Source organism: Periophthalmus magnuspinnatus, chromosome 1 (assembly GCF_009829125.3).
Source record: "Periophthalmus magnuspinnatus isolate fPerMag1 chromosome 1, fPerMag1.2.pri, whole genome shotgun sequence".
Taxonomy (NCBI): domain Eukaryota; kingdom Metazoa; phylum Chordata; class Actinopteri; order Gobiiformes; family Gobiidae; genus Periophthalmus; species Periophthalmus magnuspinnatus.
Genome location: NC_047126.1, coordinates 26,520,201 through 26,535,459, shown reverse-complemented (window position 1 = coordinate 26,535,459; position 15,259 = coordinate 26,520,201). Strand labels below are relative to the sequence as shown.

At 44.8% G+C, this 15,259-nt stretch overlaps 1 protein-coding gene across 1 annotated transcript in view; it reads left to right on the top strand.

Moving 5' to 3' along the window:
• The window catches only part of LOC117370048 (complement C3-like), a 45,111-nt gene that overhangs the window by 16,970 nt on the left and 12,882 nt on the right, over positions 1-15,259 (top strand). Inside the window, exons 16-29 of the mRNA XM_055224016.1 lie at positions 804-1,004; positions 3,332-3,484; positions 3,789-3,918; positions 4,006-4,074; positions 4,805-5,086; positions 5,835-6,093; positions 6,475-6,560; positions 7,603-7,742; positions 8,278-8,487; positions 9,383-9,443; positions 9,535-9,618; positions 10,229-10,432; positions 13,575-13,650; positions 14,684-14,846. Of these exons, the coding sequence (XP_055079991.1) occupies positions 804-1,004; positions 3,332-3,484; positions 3,789-3,918; positions 4,006-4,074; positions 4,805-5,086; positions 5,835-6,093; positions 6,475-6,560; positions 7,603-7,742; positions 8,278-8,487; positions 9,383-9,443; positions 9,535-9,618; positions 10,229-10,432; positions 13,575-13,650; positions 14,684-14,846 (2,118 nt within the window). The remainder of the gene's footprint in view (positions 1-803; positions 1,005-3,331; positions 3,485-3,788; positions 3,919-4,005; positions 4,075-4,804; positions 5,087-5,834; positions 6,094-6,474; positions 6,561-7,602; positions 7,743-8,277; positions 8,488-9,382; positions 9,444-9,534; positions 9,619-10,228; positions 10,433-13,574; positions 13,651-14,683; positions 14,847-15,259) is intronic.

The following is a 15,259-nucleotide window of genomic DNA, read 5'->3' as shown; positions in this document are numbered from 1 at the left end:
CTCATATAAAAATATACCGGTAGTTTATATATTATTAATTTTGTTCAGAAAGGGTGCTATTATTCATCACAAAGATGTGATTGTTGTCAGTTGAAAGGAGTTTAGGCCGCAAAGTTTGTGGACCCAAGTCCAAGTCTCTATGTGTGAATCCACCTGATCATTTGGGGATTTCTTTCAAAAACTGTGAGCTGTATGGAGCTCAGCAGTGACTGCCCGCCCCTGGTCCCAGAAGTGCATTTTACATTCTTTTTTCTCATAGACTTTCTGAAAAAATTAAATAAAAATAAAAGTTTGAAAGCTCAGGCCTAATCAGCTATGTGGTAACTAAAACCATGTGAAAAGTGAATGGAAAAATAACTTCTAGAAACTGAGCAGGCCGTCACTGTTGAGCTCATAGTCCCCTCAGTCCATCTTCTGAGGTCCACTTCACCCACATTGCCTAGTATGTGGGTGAAGTGGTAGTGTGTGTAGTGTGTGCGCAAATGATTGGTGGTGGTCGGAGGGGCCGATGGCGCAGATTGGCAGCCTCTCTCCCTAAAATAGTAGCTTACGATCACCAAGTGTGGAAATTAATGAATAATGACTATAGTGTAGCGCTTAAAGCACATTACAAGTGTAAGCCATTATTATTATTATCTGAACTTATTACAACGTGGAATTCAAGAACATAATCTTTTGCTCAAGTCTGCATCTCTCTGTCCCAGAAAATCACACTACTTTTACTTATTTTATGTTGTTGCCCCAACAGTTCAGTGTAACTATAGCATATTTACCATATTTGTGTTTTCTGTTTGCTCCCATAGGTGCTAAACAAAGGGCATATCATCAAAGCGGAGCGGGTGAATGTCTTGTCTCAGATTGTAGTGGTGGTGCCGCTCAGCGTGACCCCAGACATGCTGCCCTCTTTTCGCGTAGTGGCCTTCTATTCGCTCCCCTGGTCAGGTCAGGAGGAGGTGGTGGCTGACTCCATCTATGTGGAGGTGCAAGAGTCCTGTGCTGAGAAGGTTTGGATCATTTTCACATGGCACCACAAAGAATTCTGCAGTGTCACAAACAAATCAAAATGTGGTAATACTTAGGAATCACACATATAGTGTTACAATACTAAAATTTGAATAGACTTGATACTCAGTACCCATTCTGCCATGATCATTAAAAAACAGTCTTTATTTAGGCCAAATAATGTGATTTTCAACATTAAATCATAGAACTTTCTTTTATATTACCACATGGCCTTATATCTGTGTGATCCCTCAGTCGTCCAGTAGGTTCTTAGTGGTCCGTGGGTGTATACTAGTCTATTCTAAAGATATTCAGGAAAGGTTCATTTCTGTCCAGTGAATGTAACTTTTTCAGTATCAATACCTGCTCAAACGAGTTTCGATGCTAGTTTTTCTATTGATTAGTATCAGATTTTTGATACTTTAGTTGTGTCTGATTTTCGATATTTTTGACAACCCTACACAGTTGCTAACTAAGTGGTCATTGGTATGTTAGTAGAGGTGGGACATTTATTGAAAAATGAATAATATTGCAATTATTATTTTTAATATATCCAAAATTATAATATTGAGTATCGAATATTGATTGTAAGTGGTATTTCTGTATGCTTTGTGCGATACTTGAACCTTGACACATTTTAGCATGTTCCTGATGCACTATTAAAATATCTGAAAATTAAGATGATGCAAAAATCTGTAAATTCGTTTTTCTCAATATTGCTCATCCCTATATGAGTTGTGTTTGTGTTTCTTCAACTGTTAGCATAGTTAATTAGCTGCTAACATGTTCTAAAATGTCCCCGTGTCAGATGCCCTCCATGTGTCTCAATGGGGTTTTACGCTGCACAAAACCTGCTAACCCTGTAGTTTAGACCTCTATTCCTCTGTTCTGAAATGCATGGCATTCTTGTATTAGTGTTACTCACACTATCGTCCTGTGCCTCTGTTGGCATGTAATGCAAAGAGCATCCTCCAGTAGACCGTGTCCTTGTCTCTGGTCTCCAGTGGTTCCATTGTCGTCTCCAGGCCTGTGCATGCTGTCTCAGTCTTCTTTTTACAGTTAGGTTAAAAGAAGACTGAGACAGCACGCTGTATGGAGCTCAGCAGTGACTGCCCGCCCCTGGTCCCAGAAGTGCATTTTATATTCTTTTTCTCATAGACTTTCTGAAAAAAATAAAATTAATAATAATAATAATAAAAGTTTGAAAGCTCAGGGCTAATCAGCTATGTGATAACTAAAACCATCTAAACCACAGAATCTCGTGTTTTAAATGTGTTTTTTGGGCTTAAAACAACTGCATTATGGATGTTAGTTACCATGTAGCTGACCTTTGATCTCTTAATATATGAAGTCCATAGGAAAAGTGAATGGAAAAATAACTTCTGGAACCTGAGCAGGCGGTCACTGTTGAGCTCATAGTCCCCTCAGTCCATCTTCTGAGGTCCACTTCACCCACATTGCCTTGTATGAAAGTGGTGTGTGCGCAAATGATTGGTGGTGGTCAGAGGGGCAGATGGCACAGATTGGCAGCCTCTCTTCCTAAAATAGTAGCTTATGATCACCAAGTTTCTTTTGACCTTCCTTTACATTTTTTATTTGTAGGTGGAGGTTGGTGTATTAGTCTTGCTTCTAATAAATAATATGTCAAATCTACATGACCAGTCAAATGTTTGGGGACAACCTCTCATTCAGTGTTTTTTTTTTCCTTTATGTTTACTACTTTCTAAATAAATGCTGAAGAAATGTATGAAGCAACATATGTGGAATTACGTAGTAAAGGACAAAAGTAAAAGAATAAATATTTGTTCTATTTTAAATTCAAATCCTCAAAGTAACGATTCTTTGCTGTGTCGATGGTGCTGCAAACCCTTGGCCTTCCCTCAATGAGATTAATGATGAAGTGAAATGGTTTTGACCTCAAAACTGTGGCACGTCTGGGTCAAGAAATGCCAAAAGTGCAAAGCAGGGTTCAAACCAAAAGAAAAAATGATATATTAATAATAATCTAAAACAGTCTTTGCGTTATTTTAAATTTATTTTTTGTTTACTACATTCCATATTTGTTCATTCATTGTTTTGATGCCTTCACTGACAATCATAATGGAAAGAAATAATATGGATCCATAATCATGGAAAGAAAGAAGAAATATAAATGAGAACATGTATCCAAACTTTTGACTGGTTGTGTAATTGCAGTACTGTGGAAAATTCACAGTTAAAATAGTGGGGCAGGTAAAGGTTTATTGGGGTATTTCATATTTCATTGTATTAGATAGAACATACTGCAGCATGTACTTTCTAGTTTTAACCCCACTGCTTTGTCCTCCAGCTGAAGGTGGGACCAGAGGGGAAAGCCTCCGACCTGATGCCCGGGAAGGTGCTCCGTTTTCAGGTACAAGCAGAGCCTGGCTCCACTGTCAGCCTGGTCGCTGTGGACAACTCTGTGTTTCTGCTGCGGAGAGACAGACTCACCCAGAGCAAGGTACTAGTACTAGTTCTACTACTACTACTACAACTACTACTGCTACTACTACTATTACTGCTACCCCTGCTGCTACTACTACTATATCTACTACTACTGGAACTGCTACTACTGCTATTACTACTACTATTACTGCTATTACTACTACCAACTGCTGCTACTTGCTGCTATTTTTACTACACCAAGACTATACCAGTACTACACCATGACTAAACCTGAACTAAACCTGGATTAAACCTGGATTAAACCAGGAGTAAACCAGAACTAACCAGGCCTGACCGGTTGTTGTGCATACTGTGTCCAGGTGTGGGGTGTGGTGCAGAGGGGAGACCTGGGCTGCTCGAGGGGGGGAGGGTCCAGTGCCAGAGGAGTGTTCTCAGACGCTGGGCTGCTCTTCTTCTCAAACTCTGGCTTCCAAACTGTCTTTAGACCAAGTCCGGGTCACATAAACCTAACTCTTTCACCTTCTGCACTTCACACAAGAATCACTAATTAAAAAATAAATGTTCTTTTGTTGACAGCACTGCAATGCCCACGCAGCTCCAGGGGGAGGCGCTCTGCTGATCGGTTAGAACGCAAAGCTGAACTTGGTAAGAAATGCATGATGTCCTTATTTAGTCCTAGTTTAGTCCTGGTTCACTCCTGGTCTAGCCCTGGTCTAGTCCTGGTCTAGTGCTAGTTTAGTCCTGGTCTAGCCCTGATCTACTCCTGGTCTAGTCCTAGTTTAGTCCTGGTCTAGCCCCGATCTACTCTTGGTCTAGTCCTAGTTTAGTCCTGGTCTAGCCCCGATCTACTCCTGGTCTAGTCCTAGTTTAGTCCTGGTCTAGCCCCGATCTACTCCTGGTCTAGTCCTAGTTTAGTCCTGGTCTAGCCCCGATCTACTCCTGGTCTAGTCCTAGTTTAGTCCTGGTTTACTCCTGGTCTACACCTGGTCTAGTCCTAGTTTAGCCCTGGTCTAGTCCTGATCTAGCCCTGGTTTAGTTTTAGTTTAGTCAGGGTCTAGTCCTGGTCTTGCCTTGGTCTAGTCCTGGTCTTGCCTTGGTCTAGTCCTAGTTTAGCCTTGGTCTAGTCCTGGTCTTGCCTTGGTTTAATCCTGATTTAGCCCTGCTCTAGTCCTAGTTTAGTCCTGGTTTACACCTGGTCTAGACATGATCTAGTCCTAGTTTAGCTCTGGTCTAGTCCTGATCTATCCCTGATCTAGTCCTAGTTTAGCATTGGTATAGTCCTGTTCTAGCCCTGGTCTAGTCCTAGTTTAGCCCTGGTCTAGCCCCAGTTTAGCCCTGGTCTAGTCCAAGTGTCTCCCTGGTCTCTCTTCTTTAGAACGTCAGTACAAAGATGACCTGTTACGTCGCTGCTGTCTGGACGGTCTCAGGGACATTCCAATGAAGTATTCTTGCACGCGGCGTTCCCTGTACATCTCCGAGGGTCTGGAGTGTATCCGGGCGTTCCGATACTGCTGTGGCACGTACAGAGAGGAGCCCATCGACCCACACATGCCCACCGCTATGCCCAGCTTCATCACAACCACCACCGCCGCACCCACCACCACCGCAGCCATGAGATGGGGGGGCAGAGTGGTGCCGTACTCTCGGGGCAGGTTCAGTAAGTAAATTCAGAGTGTCATGGTCCCGGTTCAGTCCCGGGCTAGTCCTGTTTTACTCCTGGTTTAGTCCTGGTTCAGTCCTGATTCAGTCCTGGATTAGTCCTGGTTCACTCCTGATTTAATCCTGGTTCAATTCTGGTTCAATCCTGGTTTAGTCCTGGTTCTGTCCTGGTTCAGTTCTGGTTTAGTCCTAGTTTAGTCTTGGTTTAGTCCTAGTTTAATCCCGGTTCAGTCCTGGTTTAGTCCTGGTTTAGTCCTGGTTCTGTCCTGGTTCAGTTCTGGTTTAGTCCTGGTTTATTCCTGGTTTAATCCTGGTTTAGTCTTGGTTTAGTTCTGGTTTAGTCCTGGTTCTGTCCTGGTTTAATCCTGGTTCAGTAAAAGTACTACTCAAGTAAGAGCAATTTAAAAAGTAATTGTTACAACGTAACATCTGATTTATAATTTCAGGTTAGTGTAATGGGAAGGACAAAATAAATAATACTGAACAAAATCCGATCTGTTCAAAAGATAGACTCCAAAATGAGACAAATTAAATAAATATTCAGATCATTTCATATTGTCAACATTGTCACTTGTAGACTAAGGACTAGACTATACTGATTCCAATACCATGATGATATTTTAAAAAAGCACTCTTTCTTTAATAGAATGTGATTTTCTTTTCTTTCATATCACCTTGTATCGATACATTTTTAGTATTGACCAATATTAGATTTTCTGTACTTTTGATAACCCTTCTGTTTCCAGACTTTGAAGAAAGAATTGTATTCTTGCGGAAGGAGACTCGCAAGATCATGGCCCAACCAGTGAGACCGGATCCAGTAAGGGGGGAGGCTGGTCGTGTTGGGATGGCCCGCACAGATGCCACTGAGCTGGATGACTTGTACGAGGAGGAGGAGGATGAAGAGGACTTTGATGAGACAAGAGTGGAAACCAGGTTTAGGTTCCAAGAGTCGTGGCTCTGGGAGGACGTGCCTGTGCCCCTCAAAACGGACCACACCACAAGGTAGGAACAGTCTAACTGGGTCCTGAGGCTCTTTCGTCCTGGTTTAATCCCAGTCTAGTACTAGGTCAGTCCTGGTTTAGTCCTGGTTTAGTCCTGGTTTAGTCTTGTTTTAGTCCTGGTTTAGCTCTTGTTTAGTCCTGCTTTAGCCTTGGTTAAGTCCTGGTTAAGTTTTAATCCTGGTTCAATGCTCATTTATCCCTGATTTAGTTCTGGTTTAGTCCTGGTTTAGCCCTGGTTTAATCCTGGTTTAGTTCTGTTTTAGTCCTGTTTTAGTTCTGGTTCAGTTCTGGTTAAGCCCTGGTTCAGTCCTGATTTAGACCAGGTTGAGTTCGAGTTTGGTCCTGGGTCAGTCCTGGTTTAACCCTGGTCTCTTCTCCTCAGACTCTCTTCTGTGACTCTAATGCGCCCCCTGCCTGACAGTATTACAGAGTGGGGCATCATGGCCGTCAGTGCCTCGGCTCAAACAGGTCTTGATTTATTTACTGTGTTCACGTCAAAAGTCCTGGTCTAAACTAAACTCTATTTTTTTTAACTTGTTTGAAACTTATATAGAACTTTGCAATATCTCAAAAAGGGTCCCTGGATATGTTGAAAAATAGACTTTATTATAAAGCCTATAAAATGTACTGATATTCAAAGTTTAAATGATGTGAAATAGATGAAACAGAGAAAACACATGTGCTCTAACTAATAGTGGGGCCTACTAGCCGGCTAAAGTACTCATGTCAATGTAAAACACAAAAACATTGGTTTAACTTCAGTTTGTTATTTTATTTTCTACAGTCGACAATCTAAGCGGTCAATTAACATTAAGCAAATTATCAGTGTTTAGCAAAAAGCATTTGGGATTGTCTCTTTTCAAACTACTCTCTCTCCGCCTCATTAATAGACTATAAAGCTAATGACAATACACAAACATACAGCTTTTGAGTCGTTATGAGACAATGGTTGAATAGTTCAAAACAAATAAAATTAAAAAATCCAATACTGACTAATTAAGTCCTGGTTCAGTTCTGGTTCAGTTCTGGTTCAGTTCTGGTTCAGTTCTGGTTCAGTCCTGCTTCAATTCTGGTCAAGTCCTGGTCTGAACCACAGACTGTATATATAAAAGCACATTGCTACCTGACGGGTTACAAATAGGAAGTGAGCATGGGCGAACTTCAGCTCCATTAACTCTGGTTTCAATTCAGTTTGTATTGAAAAAATCATTTCCTAATCCATTGCCCTGCTCTCTGTAACTCAGACTCATAATTTAGCTCTTAAAATGTTCGCATTAACCTGCTCTACATGGATTTGATTTCACAATTTCTGCCATAAATTAAGATATGACAATTAATAACAGGTCTCGCTCCTCACTGACTCGTTGGTTGCTATGATACTCAAGGTTGGATTTCCAATATGGAACTTGGCTCCAGATGAGCTTCATTTGGCTGTGGGCGACGTCACACCTCTTTAGTCCACTTCTTTATACAGTCTGTAGTCTGAACCCGGTCTCTCATCTTTCTGCAGGTTTTTGTGTGGCTGAGCCTTATAACGTCCGAGCCTGGAAGCCCCTCTTTGTGGATCTGAAGTTGCCATATTCTGTTGCCCGAAATGAACAAGTCCAGATCCGAGCCGTGGTCCACAACTACTCCCCTGTCAACAGAGAGGTCTGCAACTAATCCAGGTTCAGTCCTGGTTCAGTTCCGGTTCAGCCTTGGTCCAGTTGTATTTTAGTTCTGGCTGGTTTAATTCTGGTTTATATGATTTAAACCTGGTTTAGTTCTGGTTAAGTCCTGGTTTAGACCTGGTTTAGTCCTAGTTTAGTCCATGTTTAGATCTGGTTTAGATCTGGTTTGGAGAAGATTTAATCCTGGTTCAGTTCCGGTTCAACCCAGGTCTAGTCCTATTTTAGTCCTGGGTGGTTATGTTCTGGTTCAGACCTGGTTTACTTCTGGATTAGTCCAGGTTTATTCCTGGTTTAGTTCTGGTTTAGAACTGGTTTAGTCCTGGTTCAGTCCTAGTTCAGCCCTGGTTTAGCTCTAGTTCAGTCTTAGTTCAGTCCTGGTCCAGTCCCTGTTAAGCTCTGGTTCAGTCCTGGTTTAGCTCTGGTTTAGTCCTGGTTCAGACCTAGTTTAGCTCTGGTTTAGTCCTGGTTCAGTCCTATGTTAATCCTCGGTCCTGGTTCTTCTCGCTATATACTAGGTACGTGTGACCTTGATGAGGACTGACAACATGTGCAGCGTTGCGTTTAGGGAGAAGTTCGTTCAGGAGGTGTTGGTAGCGTCGGGCTCCTCCGTGATGCTGCCCTTCACTGTGGTGCCTCTGGCTGTGGGACACCAGCCTCTCGAGGTCATGGTGGTCACCAAAGACCTGATGATGACTGACCGTGTCCAGAAGAACCTACGCGTGGTGGTAATGGGCAAAATACTACGAACTACTGCTCCTACTACTGCTACTACCACTACTACTGCTACTACTACTGCTACTGCTGCTACTACTGCTACTAATTCTACTACCACTACTACTGCTACTGCTGCTACTACTGCTACTAATACTACTAATACTAATACTACTACTACCCTCACACCACCATTACTCACTCACACACACTACATTCGTAATGGGCCATGTGGGTAAAGTGCTTAAAGACACAACAGTAGAAATCAGTCTGAGCAGGAACTGAACATCTGATGAGTGTCAAATTGTTGGTTAGAAGTTCTCAATAAAATTGACAGCATGCTTTAAATGTGTCCTTGGGCATGACACTTTTGGGACTAACTCTGCCCCCAACCACATTTCAAATAGAGCTGCTAAACTGGGCAGTACCTGAACGACTAAAGGGGAAAGTGAGGAGGAGGAGCAAGGTCTGGAGATATAAGGAACGGTGTATTTTTTTATTTATTTACTTATTTATATGTGTGTGTATAATAGAAAAAGCGGCTTATTGTTTAGATCCAGTTTAAGTGAAGTAGGGTGAGTAATGGTGGTGGTCAGGGGGGGCAGTGGTGCAGATTGGCAGCCTCACTTCCTTTGTTCTACCCCAGGGCAGCTGTGACTATAGAAGGAGTTTAGCAGAGTGAATGAATATGTAAAGTGTCTTTGAGTGTCCATAAAAGCACTATGTAAACTGAGTGCATTATAGTTATTCATAAACTGACTCTTGGGAGTTCCTCTGCTTCAAATGGTATACTACTGCATGCTACTGCTACTAATGCACTTCTACCACTACTTGAACATTTTAATATAAGTTGTAGTTTAGTTATAAATTGTTTTGGTGAATTTAAAGTCCTGCCTGTGTTTCTGTCAGATGGAGGGAATGCAGAAGACCAAAGTGTGGAGTGTTGTGTTGAACCCTGCAGCCGAAGGAGGTCTTTTCATTTCACACTGCTGCTAACTTTAAACTCATAAGTAACTGACACTTAGGACTAAATGGCTTGTTGTTTTGTTATTTTGTTGTAGGCACTCAGACGTTGCGGATGGGGAAGATCGAACTGGACTCTGTGGTGCCAAACTCCGTCCCAGAAACCTTCATCAACATCCGAGGTCTGATACAGTATGCTATTATTGTCCTGCTTTAGTCCTGCTTTAGTCCTCCTTTAGTCCTGCTTTAGTCCTAGTTTAGTCTTGGTTGAGTCCTGGTTTTGTCCTGGTTTACTCCTGGATTAGTCATTGGTTAGTTCTGGTTTAGTCCTGGCTTACTCTTAGTTCAGTCCTGGTTTAGTCTTGTTTCATACTAGTTTATTACTGATCTAACCCTCTCGTCTCTCCAGGAAACATGTCAGCGGACAGTCTGGAGAACTCCCTGGACCAGGACTCTCTGTGACCTAGTTTATTCCTGTATTAGTCCTGATTTAGTCTTGGTTTAGTTTTGATTTAGTCCTGGTTTAGTTCTTGTTCAGATCTGGTTTAGTCCTGGATGAGTCCTGGATAAATCCTGGTTGAAACCTTCTCCTCTCTCCAGGTGACGTGTTAGCAGAGTCTGAATAACTCTTTGAACCAGGACTCTCTGGGTTAGACCTGGTGTAGTCCTAGTTTAGTATTGGCTAGTTCTTTCTTTAGTCCTGGTTTTGTCCTGGTTTAGTGCTGTTCCAGTCCTGGTTTAGTCCTGGTTTAGTCCCGGTTTGGTCCTGATCTAACCCTCTTCTCTCTCCAGGAAACGTGCTAGCCGACAGCCTGGAGAACTCACTGAACCAGGACTCTCTGGCGTCTCTGATCCGGTTGCCTGGAGGCTGTGTGGAGCAGAACCTGGCCTCCATGTCTCTGCCCACCATTGCATTCCTATACCTGGAGAGAGCTGATGACTGGGGAAGAGTGGGCGGACATCGCAAAGATGAAGCAATCGGGTTCATACGAAAAGGTAACAGAATGTAGTTACAGGTAGGGGTTGGTGTCAAAAATAACAAAGTTTGGATACTAATCGATACGGAAACTAGTAGCGAAATTAGATATTTATTTGAGCAGGTATCAATACTAGAAAAAGTCACATTTAGAGAACAGAAATAAACCTTTCCTGAATAGATTTAGAATGATTTTGAGCTGTATAAGAACAAATATAAGACTACATAACCCACCTGGACAACTGAGGGATTACACAGATATAAGACCACATAGGAATATAAAAGTACTAGACAGTGCACCAACCGGGGACTCCGTTGTTCTCCTGGGTGACTTCAACGCCCATGTGGGTAACGACAGTGACACTTGGAGGGGCGTGATTGGGAGGAACGGCCTCCCCGATCTGAACCCGAGCGGTGTTTTGTTATTGGACTTCTGTGCTAGTCACTGTTTGTCCATAACAAACACCATGTTCGAGCACAAGGGTGTCCATCGGTGCACATGGCACCAGGACACTCTAGGTCGGAGGTCGATGATCGACTTTGTTGTCGTGTCATCTGACCTCCGACTGCGTGTCTTGGACACTCGGGTGAAGAGAGGGGCTGAGCTGTCAACTGATCACCACCTGGTGGTGAGTTGGATCCGCTGGCGGAGGAGGAAGCCGGACAGACCTGGCAGGCCCAAGCGCATTGTGAGGGTCTGCTGGGAACGTCTGGCAGAGCCTTCTGTCAGGGGGGTCTTCAACTCACACCTCCAGGAGAGCTTCTCCCTGATCCCGGGGGAGGTTGGAGACATGGACTCCGAGTGAACCATGTTCTCCACCTCTATTGTTGATGCGGCTGCTCGTAGCTGTGGTCATAAGGTCTGCGGTGCTTGTCGCGGCGGCAATCCCCGAACCCGGTGGTGGACACCGGAAGTAAGGGATGCCGTCAAGCTGAAGAAGGAGTCGTATCGAGCCTTGTTGGCTCGTGGGACTCCTGAGGCAGCTGATGAGTACCGGCGGGCCAAGCGTGCCGCAGCTCGGGCAGTCACAGAGGCAAAAACTCGGGGTTGGGAGGAGTTCGGGGAGGCCATGGAGGAGGACTATTGGACGGCCTCAAAGAGATTCTGGCAAACCGTCCGACGCCTCAGGAGGGGGAAGCAGTGCTTCACCAACACTGTTTACAGTGCGGGTGGAGAGCTGCTGACCTCGACTGGGGATGTTGTTGGGCGGTGGAAGGAATACTTTGAGGATCTCCTCAATCCCACTGTCACGTCTTCCGAGGAGGAAGCAGAAACTGGGGACCCAGAGGCGGACTCGTCCATCACCCTGGCTGAAGTCACTGAGGTGGTTGGCAAGCTCCTCGGTGGCAAGGCTCCGGGGGTGGACGAGATCCGTCCTGAGTACCTCAAGTCTCTGGATGTTGTGGGGCTGTCTTGGCTGACACGTCTCTGCAACATCGCGTGGCGGTCGGGGACAGTACCTGTGGAATGGCAGACCGGGGTGGTGGTCCCTCTGTATAAGAAGGGGGACCAGAGGGTGTGTTCCAATTATAGGGGAATCACACTCCTCAGCCTTCCCGGTAAGGTCTATTCCAGGGTACTGGAGAGGAGAATCCAACCGATAGTCGAACCTCGGATTCAGGAGGAGCAGTGTGATTTTCGTCCCGGTCGTGGAACACTGGACCAGCTCTATACTCTCCATCGGGTCCTCGAGGGCTCATGGGAGTATGCCCAACCAGTCCACATGTGCTTTGTGGATCTGGAGAAGGCATTCGACCGTGTCCCTCGTGGTGTCCTTTGGGGGGTGCTCTGGGAGTATGGGGTCCGGGGCTCTTTGCTAAGGGCTGTCCGGTCCCTGTATGACCAGAGCAGGAGCTGTGTTCGCATTGCCGGCAGTAAGTCAGACCTGTTCCTGGTGCATGTTGGACTCTGCCAGGGCTGCCCTTTGTCACCGGTTCTGTTCATTATATTTATGGACAGAATTTCTAGGCGCAGCCAGGGGCCGGAGGGGGTCTGGTTTGGGAACCACAGGATTTCATCTCTGCTGTTTGCAGATGATGTTGTGCTGATGGCTTCTTCGAGCCAGGACCTGCAGCAGGCACTGGGGCGGTTTGCAGCCGAGTGTGAAGCGGCTGGGATGAGAATCAGCTCCTCCAAATCCGAGGCCATGGTTCTCGACCGGAAAAAGGTGGTTTGCTCTCTCCGGGCGGGTGGTGAGTCTCTGCCCCAAGTGGAGGAGTTCAAGTATCTCGGGGTCTTGTTCACGAGTGAGGGAAGGATGGAGCGGGAGATTGACAGGCGGATCGGTGCAGCGTCTGCAGTGATGCGGTCGCTGTATCGGTCCGTTGTGGTAAAGAAGGAGCTGAGCCCAAAGGCGAAGCTCTCGATTTACCGGTCAATCTACGTTCCTACCCTCACCTATGGTCATGAGCTCTGGGTAATGACCGAAAGGACAAGGTCGCGGATACAAGCGGCTGAAATGGGTTTCCTCCGCAGAGTGGCCGGGCGCACCCTTAGGGATAGGGTGAGGAGCTCGGTCACACGGGAGGAGCTCGGAGTAGAGCCGCTGCTCCTACACGTTGAGAGGAACCAGTTGAGGTGGCTCGGGCATCTGCTCAGGATGCCTCCTGGACGCCTCCCTAGGGAGGTGTTCTGGGCATGTCCCATCGGGAGGAGGCCCCGGGGAAGACCCAGGACACGCTGGAGGGACTATGTCTCTCGGCTGGCCTGGGAACGCCTTGGGGTCCCACCGGAGGAGCTGGAGGACGTGTCCGGGGTGAGGGAAGTCTGGGAGTCCCTGCTTAGACTGCTGCCCCCGCGACCCGGCCCCGGATAAGCGGAAGAAAATGGATGGATGGATGGATGGGAATATAAAAGAAAATACTTAAATTTCATGTTGAAAATCACGTTGTCTAAATAAAGAGTGTTTCTATTATCGTCGCAGTAGCAGAATCGGAATTGAGTATCAAGTCTATTGCTAAGTATTGAAATCGAGTTTGAAATTTTAATAGCAAGACAACACTTATATATAGTAAAATAGCAACAACAAAAAATGGATTTAGTGTTTAGTTCCACTTTATGGTTTATGGAGCCATACAACATAAAATGAAAGTAACTTATTCACTTTATACTGTCTTAAACCCTCTTAGAAGCATAAATATTCTTTCCCCTAATATTTTTAGGTTACACCAATCAGCTGGCCTACAGGAGGAGTGATGGCTCATACCCCCCCTACAGGAAGCAAGGGGCAAGCACATGGTACTCTGCACAACTACAGATGTTGAGAATTTTTTAGAACCGGTAGTCAAAAATTTTAATATTACTTCTAAATAATATTACTCAAGTAAAAGTACAAAGTAGTGTTCAAATAAATAACTGAAGTAAGAGTAACTTAAACAGCAACTGTCGGGGCATAACATCTGATTCATAACAATGAATAATGCTGAAAATATGATCTTTTCAAAGGATAGACACAAAAATTTGACAAACTAAATCATATCTGGAGGAGCAGAGCAAGAAACACAAATGTTCAGCTCATTTCATATTGTCAACATAAAGCTTTTGTCACTTGTAGACTTACTCACAATGGAAAAAGTAACCAAAACTTTTACTCAAGTAAGAGTACTGTTACACAGTACAATTTATCACTCAAGTAGGAGTAATAGTGTCTGAAATTAACTACACACAATTCTATTTTTGTTGTAATAAAAATAGATTTATGCTGTAGAAAGTTGAATATGTGACTTCTATGGCTAATTGTTGATTCATTCTGCTATTTATCTGCAGTTCTGGCCATTTAATACTATACTATGTATTTAAAAGTGGTTTACTGGAATCTGTTGAATTCTGTTGAATCAGTTTTATAAAGTAGTTTCAATGTTATTGTTTACCGCAATTATTACAAACGCTCCTAGGGACAAAAGGAAGTAACGCAGCCCATATGGTAATTGGATAAATATTTATACACATATAATGTTAACTGCAAGCAATGGAAGGTACAAGCCAAGGGTTGGTGGCATGGAGGAGCAATGTGCCAACAATTGGACGGGGATCCGGAGCCAACCCAGGGGAAGCGCCGGTCCACCACTCAGGAGGCAGGATCAACAGCAGCATTTATCTATATGTTACAAAACCATGGTTAAGCAAACAACAGGGAAGCGCTGGACGTGGCAGGCCAAGGCCAAACGCCGTAACAGCAATATCTCTCTGTAGCAACATACCATGCTTCAAAATTTGTTATTATGACAGGCCTACCAGTAACTGTACCTGACTACTGCCCTCCTCTGCTCAGGATCACTGCATTTGTGGTGAAGGTCTTCTCCATGGCTCACTCAATCATCGGAGTGGATGAGCAGCAGGTCTGTGAGCCTCTGCTGTATCTGCTCAAGCACCGATACAAACCAAAGCAGGGAGTGTTCATCGAGGAGAACCCAGTCTATAGCACCACCATGACGGTACCAGCATCCTCTGCACCCTCTGCATCTACGGCTACTCTGAACCTCTCCTCTGCATCCTTTGTATCCTCTGCTCCTCTGACCGTCTCCTCTGCATCCCCTGCTCCATCTGACCCTCTCCTCTGTATCTTCTGTATCCTCTGCTCCTCTGACCGTCTCCTCTGTATCCTCTGCTCCTCTGACCGTCTCCTCTGTATCCTCTGCTCCATCTGACCGTCTCTTCTGCATCCCCTGCTCCATCTGACCCTCTCCTCTGTATCTTCTGTATCCTCTGCTCCATCTGACCGTCTCCTCTGCATCCCCTGCTCCATCTGACCCTCTCCTCTGCTCCTCTGACCATCTCCTCCATATCCTCTGCTCCATCTGATCCTATACTCTGCATCCTTTGCTCCTCTGACCCTCTCCTCCTTTTC